Here is a 6505-nt window from a genome sequence, read left to right as displayed (position 1 = left end):
TGAAATTTTTAGCCATTTTCCCAAAAAATATTTTAAATTTTTATTTTGCTTTTTTTGAATTTTTTCCCCAACCCTTTTAGTTCCTTGTTGCACAAAACAAAACCCCTTTTCATGTAAAAAAAATGTAAAATTTCAAAAAAAACTTTCAGGAAAAAATTAACATTTTTTTGACAGGTTTCTGACAAAATTTACATCCCAAAAAACCCGTTGTTGAAAAATTTAAAAAAATTTGGGAAATTCTGTTGTGTCTTTTTCATAGTCAGTGAAAATACTAAAAAAAATAGGATTGATAACCACTGTCTGATAAACAAAGATTTATTGAACATTTTTGCTGGCTTATTTATTTGTGTGTGTGTGTGTGTGTTGTGTTGGGGTCTTTTTTAAAAAAAAATTCAGACATATAAATTTTCAGTTTTCTTCTTGTAGCAGTTTCAAAAATGCCCAACAGGGCCGACTCCCCGGAAAAATGGGGCCCACAGCACGTGACATGAACCCCGTCCAGTCACTTACACTGACCTTTTACTGATAGTCCTTGAAACTATCTTCTTTAAAAAGGGTGAGCACCGCGAGGAAACTACTAGTACCATTTTTACGTCTTGGTACGAAAGGTCAAGATGTGAAAAAAAGACCCCTACGCACCCCCCCCCCCCTTTAAAGTGGGTTTCTTACTACTAGGCTACTGAAAGGGGGTTGCGCTTCCTTATTTGTCAATCAAATTTAACAAATAAAGTTCTTTTACCCAGAAATCACCTGTATAAGTTCTTCTTGTTGTTTAACAATATCTTTATATTTATCAATCTGTTTTCTCAGCTTCTCCATCTCCTCCTGTCTACGTTCACTCTCCCGGTTATCATCTACATGGTGCAATGGAGATTTACCTTGACTAGACTGTCTCACATGAGACTTTGGTGCTGCAATACATAAATTGTTCAATCTACTGTAAAATTATTTTATCAATATAATCTGTAATCTTATAGTTTTAGAGCAAAGATGGACCTAAACAAAATTTAACAAAAAAAACTCAAATTTCTAAGTACAAAAAGGGCCATAACTCTGACAAAATGCAATCAGAGTTATGATTCTTCACCTACATAATCAAATATGATGCTAAACAAATGTGAAAAATTTCAAAGCTGTAGGTCTTAAAGATTTTGAGAAAAGGTGGACCTAAACAAAAATTTTAACTGACACCGATAATCAAGTGACAACAATACCTCATAGATTTTTAAAAAGACGAGCTAAAAATGTAAAACCGAGATACGTAACCTGTACAATGTACATAAGTTTATCTAAGTAAACAAGTGTGTGAAGTTTCAATCCATTCCCATAATGGGTACTGAGATACCAGCTTACACACAAACAAACAAATTGGGATGCTGATTTTGACGCACAGTTAAGTCCAACAGCTCTACCTGTTCTTTGAATAGTCAAGCTAAAAAATCCTTCAAACCAACTAAATGAATTTCAAGATATTTTTTTATGTCCACTAGTCTTAAACTTATCAGTTCTCAGAATAGTTCAATATCAAAACTTACAGGACTGAGTATTTGATGAACACTTTTTAATGTTTTGTCGTAAACGTTTACACGTGCCTTGGAAACTCTTCTGAAGATTTTCTCTAAGTAGATCATAAGGCATCTGAAAATAATCTGAAAAAGACAAAAAACAACAACACTTCTGAATGTAAACCACAGAGATCAGAAGAATTTAACATCTTAGATTTCATTAACTTTCCCAAGTTACAGTTCAAACTATATAGGAATTTTAAATCTATGTCAATACAAACAGATAATTAAACTTTCAAAAAAATCACCTAATAGCTTTAAAAATTAGCAAGAACATTGTAACTCAATAGAAATTACATTCTCATCTTGTTAAAACTTATAAAATCAAAAGGCCTATCAGAAGTATTTGAAAAAATTTATTACATTGTTTATGGCTAAAATTGTCATTTCATTGGCAAAGAATGACCATCTGAAAAAGTAACAGCTAAATATTTGCATTAATTTCACAATTCTTTTGCTAGTTTTTTTTTTTTTTTATAATCTGTTTACTGCTTTTAAAAACTTCCAATAGCTTAAATTTTTGCTTTCTTCACCAATTCAATGGCTTTCCTATTATTTCCTGCTTCTTCACCAATTCAATGGCTTTCTTATCATTTCTTGGAGTTTTCACCTATTCACCTACTTAATTCCCTGCTATTTACTGCTTCTTCACTTATTCACTGGATTCCTAATTATTTCCTGGCTTTTAATCAATATAATAGCTTTCCTATTATTTCATGGTTCTTCACCAATTCAATGGCTTTCCTATTATTTCTTGGTTTTTCACCAATCAATGGCTTTCCTTTTATTTCTTGTTTTTTCACCAATTTAATAGCTTTCCCATCATTTCGCGGTTCTTCACCAATTCAGTGACTTCCCTACTACTTCTTGATTCTTCACCAATTCAATGGTATTCCTTTTATTTCTCAGTTTTTCACCAATGCTTTCCTATTTTCTCATGGTTCTTAACCAAGAAATAACAGCAAAGCCATTGAAAATGATAAAGAGTTATCCCAGTGGATTTGAAGGTATTTATACAGTTGAATTTAGTGCCTCAGTTTTTAAGGGACTGATCATTACACGTTATAACTAGAATCGACTAAATATAGCACATGGTAAAGGTGTTTTTCACAAAATGTGTTGCTTTAGCCCCAAAAGCATGTACATTTAAACATAACATATACATATGATGTACAATCAGAGAGCACTCTGCAACTTGAGACACATTTTTCCTCAAGTATTTATTTACTTTATGACTGCCTATAATATGTTCAAGCCTATAATGTAAGCAAAGTGTCTAATACATACAGGAATTTGACCTGTTAAAGTAAGTGCAATTTGACACGAACAGAATGTTGAAGGAAACTGAATATTTTTTTGAAATATATGAGTTTGAAATAAGATCTACTAAGTTTCAACTGTACTGAGTTCGAAATACTTAGCTGCAATTGTATTTAATGAAATTATTATATAAATATAATATAATTATACCATCACTGAGATCATGTGAAATAGATGATGATGTGGACAAATCTTCCTCACTGCTACTCGCTGATATATCACCATTCTTGAAAAGAAAAAATGTATCACATGAAACGCAAAAAAAGATCCAATATAAACTGAGAAACATGTATATCTACTATCAAATTTCAGACAACATTTTTTTCCTTCAATCCTAAACAATAAAGACTTCAGCAAACAGTGTTCATGTTGAAATATCTTCCATATTTTTGTTATCAAAAGACAAGTATTACAGCTTAGAAAGAAGTAAGTAATATATATAAATAAAAAAAAATCCCAAATACATGTATTCAACAGTTTTTCTTTTTACATATTCAAAATGCCCGATGAAATTGTTAAACGTGAAAATCTAACAAAACGCTTGTCAAATTCTTAGAAAGTCATGCAGAAGTGTTTTAACTGAAAGGACATCTTAAATTCAAAATAATATAATATGATCATACTAGATTGAACTGGATTTGCCAAATGTTTTCACTTATTACAATTTTAACCTTCAATTTTCTGAGCACTAAACACCTGTGATTGTATATTTGTCATGTCTGAGGTATATAAGACAGAAAACAAAACAAGAGGCTAGTTTTTTCTGCATATCTATCAGATAGTTCATGATATCTACATGACTTGTGTTTCTTTTTCTTCAAAAGAAGCTGAAATATCTGTACATGTATATTTGTCAGGTTAGTGTTTGAGGTGTGTAAGTTAGAGTATAAAACAGAGGATAGTTCTTTTTGCACATCTATAAGACAGTTTATGGTATATAATGTATTTATTTTTTCTTCATGAAGAAGTTTAAATACCTTGAGTGTAGATTTTGTCATGTTTGAGTATGAGGTGTGTTAGATATAGTATAAGACAGAGGATATTCTTTTTGGCATATATATCAAGCAGTCCCATACATCTACATGTGTCCATTTTTCCTCATGAAAAATATTTAAATACCTGTGTTTGTGCTTGAGGTGTATAAGATTGGTAGTTCTTTTCTACTTGTGTTTGTTTTTCCTCATGAAGAAGTGTTTGAGGTGTGTAAGACCGAGTATAAAACAGAGGATAGTTCTTTTTGCACATTTATAAGACAATCTATGATATATATATAAATATGTATTTGATTTTCGTCATGAAAAAGTTTAAATACCTTGATTGCATACTTGTCATATTCTGTTTGAGGTGTGCAAGACAGAGGATAGTTTCTTTTGCATACTCATCAGACAGCCCCTGATATCTACATGTGTTTTTCCTCATGAAAAAATCTAAATACCTGTGAGAGCAGACTTGTCATGTCTGTGTTCGAAAGGTTTTAAATGGAGGACAGTTCTTTTTGCATATCTATAAAATACATGTATTTGTTTTTCCTCATAAAAAATCTAAATACCTGAGAGTGGAGACTTGTCATGTTTGTGTTTGAGGTATTTAAGACAGAGGATAGCTCTTTCTGCATATCTATCAGACAGTCCCTGAGATCACTGTTCTCTACTCGCAGTTCCTGTTGCTTTTCCTCGTAGTTAGATATCAGCAACTGATACATTTCTTCTTGCCTAAGAAATTGTAAAGTTTTAATATTAAAAGCTATTTAGTTTGAACCATTACGCAGAAAAGCATAAAAATAATGTAGATGTAGTTAAAACTGAGCCAGGGTCTCTGTGGCAAAGTGGTTATGGTAACTGAATCACTTGCCCCTTATCACTGTGGGTTCAAAACACTGTAGAATTCTTTAATGGATCGAAGCTATCCACCCAGCTTGTGGGTGGTCAGCAGTTCTGCCCACATGCAACAAGGTGCTTGAAATAATGACTGGAAGGCATAATGGAGTCTTCCCCCACTGCTGAAGTCTGTAGTATTTAACATGTAGATTAATAAAAATTTAATAAACTCAAAAAATTCATTGGACATATTTTAGCAGACATTTTAAATCATGCACTGAAATTTACTAGAAATACACGCTCAAGAGTAAGTATGAAATCATACTTCTTTTAACTTACTTATTACTGGTGGCAGTATTTTTCCAAGTGCTTCTTTTACTGTCACCTCTACGTAAATATCCCTCCATATCCATACCTGCAAAATATATGTTATGACCATACAGTGGAAGAAAAAAATCATATTTAATAGCCCATCGAAAAAAAAGTCAGGCATAAAAATGAAGAACTGTTTACACAGAAATAGGGAGTGGGCCTACTTAGTCCCCTTACATGGGAAGTATTCCAAAAGCAGTTACCATTTATTTGATGAAAAATTGGTATAATGAGTCATATAAGGATGTCTGGCTTTGTGTTATTGTACTGAAAAAAGATAAAGACCATTTTCAATGTAAATATCCAGGTGACAGCTTTATTCAATTGAGAAAATGGTTTTACGAATACAGATATTGTTTGTATAGATTTTATCATATAAACATAATATCTCAACATCTTTTAATCTTGGTAAGAAGACAGGTGATTCAAATTAGCGAAATGGTTTTTTCAAATCACTGAAATGCTCCTTTAAGTACTGAACAATGAGGGTTAAAGAAGGCTGAAATTGTTTAAATTAAATAAAGGAAATGACTGAATTAGATAATGAAACCTGAAACAATCATATAAGTCCGAAATAGACAGCAAGAAACAATCTTCAAAAGTTTCAGATAGAATGCTTAATAACAGAAACTTCACTCCACATAACCATTTTATATTGTGGCATCAAAGAAAGTACAAAAATTTCCTTGTAAAATTTCACAGGATGAGGAAAAGTGCTGGTATAGATGTAGATCTTTTGAATTGTGAATGAGAGTTACTGTAGTCAAAATTAACCGGTCTGTAGAAATCTATGTCTGGGAGCCTGCAACCTAAAATCTGACCCCGCAGCTGGTCATAAACCAGAAGCAGTAAACTGTCAGTTTAATCAAACGGCGTATTCTATAGACGTATAATGTTTCAAAGCCACTGCAACATCTTAAATAATAGAAAAATGACCTTCTCACAAAACATACCTTAAACACTAGCCTGCTGGCGGCTAGTGATTTTCTGCCTTTGCAAGCAGTGCAGACCAAGAACTGCCTGCACCAAATTTCAGGCTGACTCAAGGTCAGCACAAATTGCTATCCATCCAGTAAAATTTTTTAGTGAACACGCTAATTGAATAAAAAAGGAACTGCACAAATTGAAATGAAAGACCATCCATATTAGAATTTAGCAGGTAAGTGAAATAGTCTTATTGATTATCGTTAAGATTGACACTGACTGACCTTATGTCTACCGTAGTAACTTTCTATACTTTATAAGACCCCCAAAGCCTCTTTGAACATAATTTTCAAGAAAAGACAGTTTACTAATACAGAACTTCTGACCTCCTGAAGGCCTGCAAGAAGGCTTACCAATTATGACACTTTCAATCACCTAATGGTTACATGACCTACCTATTCTTCAGTCAGGATTTTTATCCATGAGTAGCTGATGAAGTTTCTCCAG

General features: G+C 32.5%; 1 protein-coding gene across 1 annotated transcript; it reads right to left on the bottom strand.

The window, feature by feature from the left end:
- Positions 1 to 750: 750 nt before the first annotated feature.
- LOC128551659 (afadin- and alpha-actinin-binding protein-like) lies at positions 751 to 5117 on the bottom strand (the record flags this gene model as incomplete). Its single annotated transcript, XM_053532557.1, has 5 exons — positions 751 to 911; positions 1536 to 1649; positions 3036 to 3111; positions 4435 to 4597; positions 5042 to 5117. Coding segments are annotated over 5 exons (590 nt in total), but the record flags the coding sequence as incomplete, so codon positions are not given.
- Positions 5118 to 6505: the final 1388 nt, after the last annotated feature.

This window comes from Mercenaria mercenaria, unplaced genomic scaffold, assembly GCF_021730395.1.
Source record: "Mercenaria mercenaria strain notata unplaced genomic scaffold, MADL_Memer_1 contig_1471, whole genome shotgun sequence".
Classification (NCBI taxonomy): Eukaryota; Metazoa; Mollusca; class Bivalvia; order Venerida; family Veneridae; genus Mercenaria; species Mercenaria mercenaria.
This window is presented reverse-complemented; position numbering and strand designations above follow the sequence as displayed.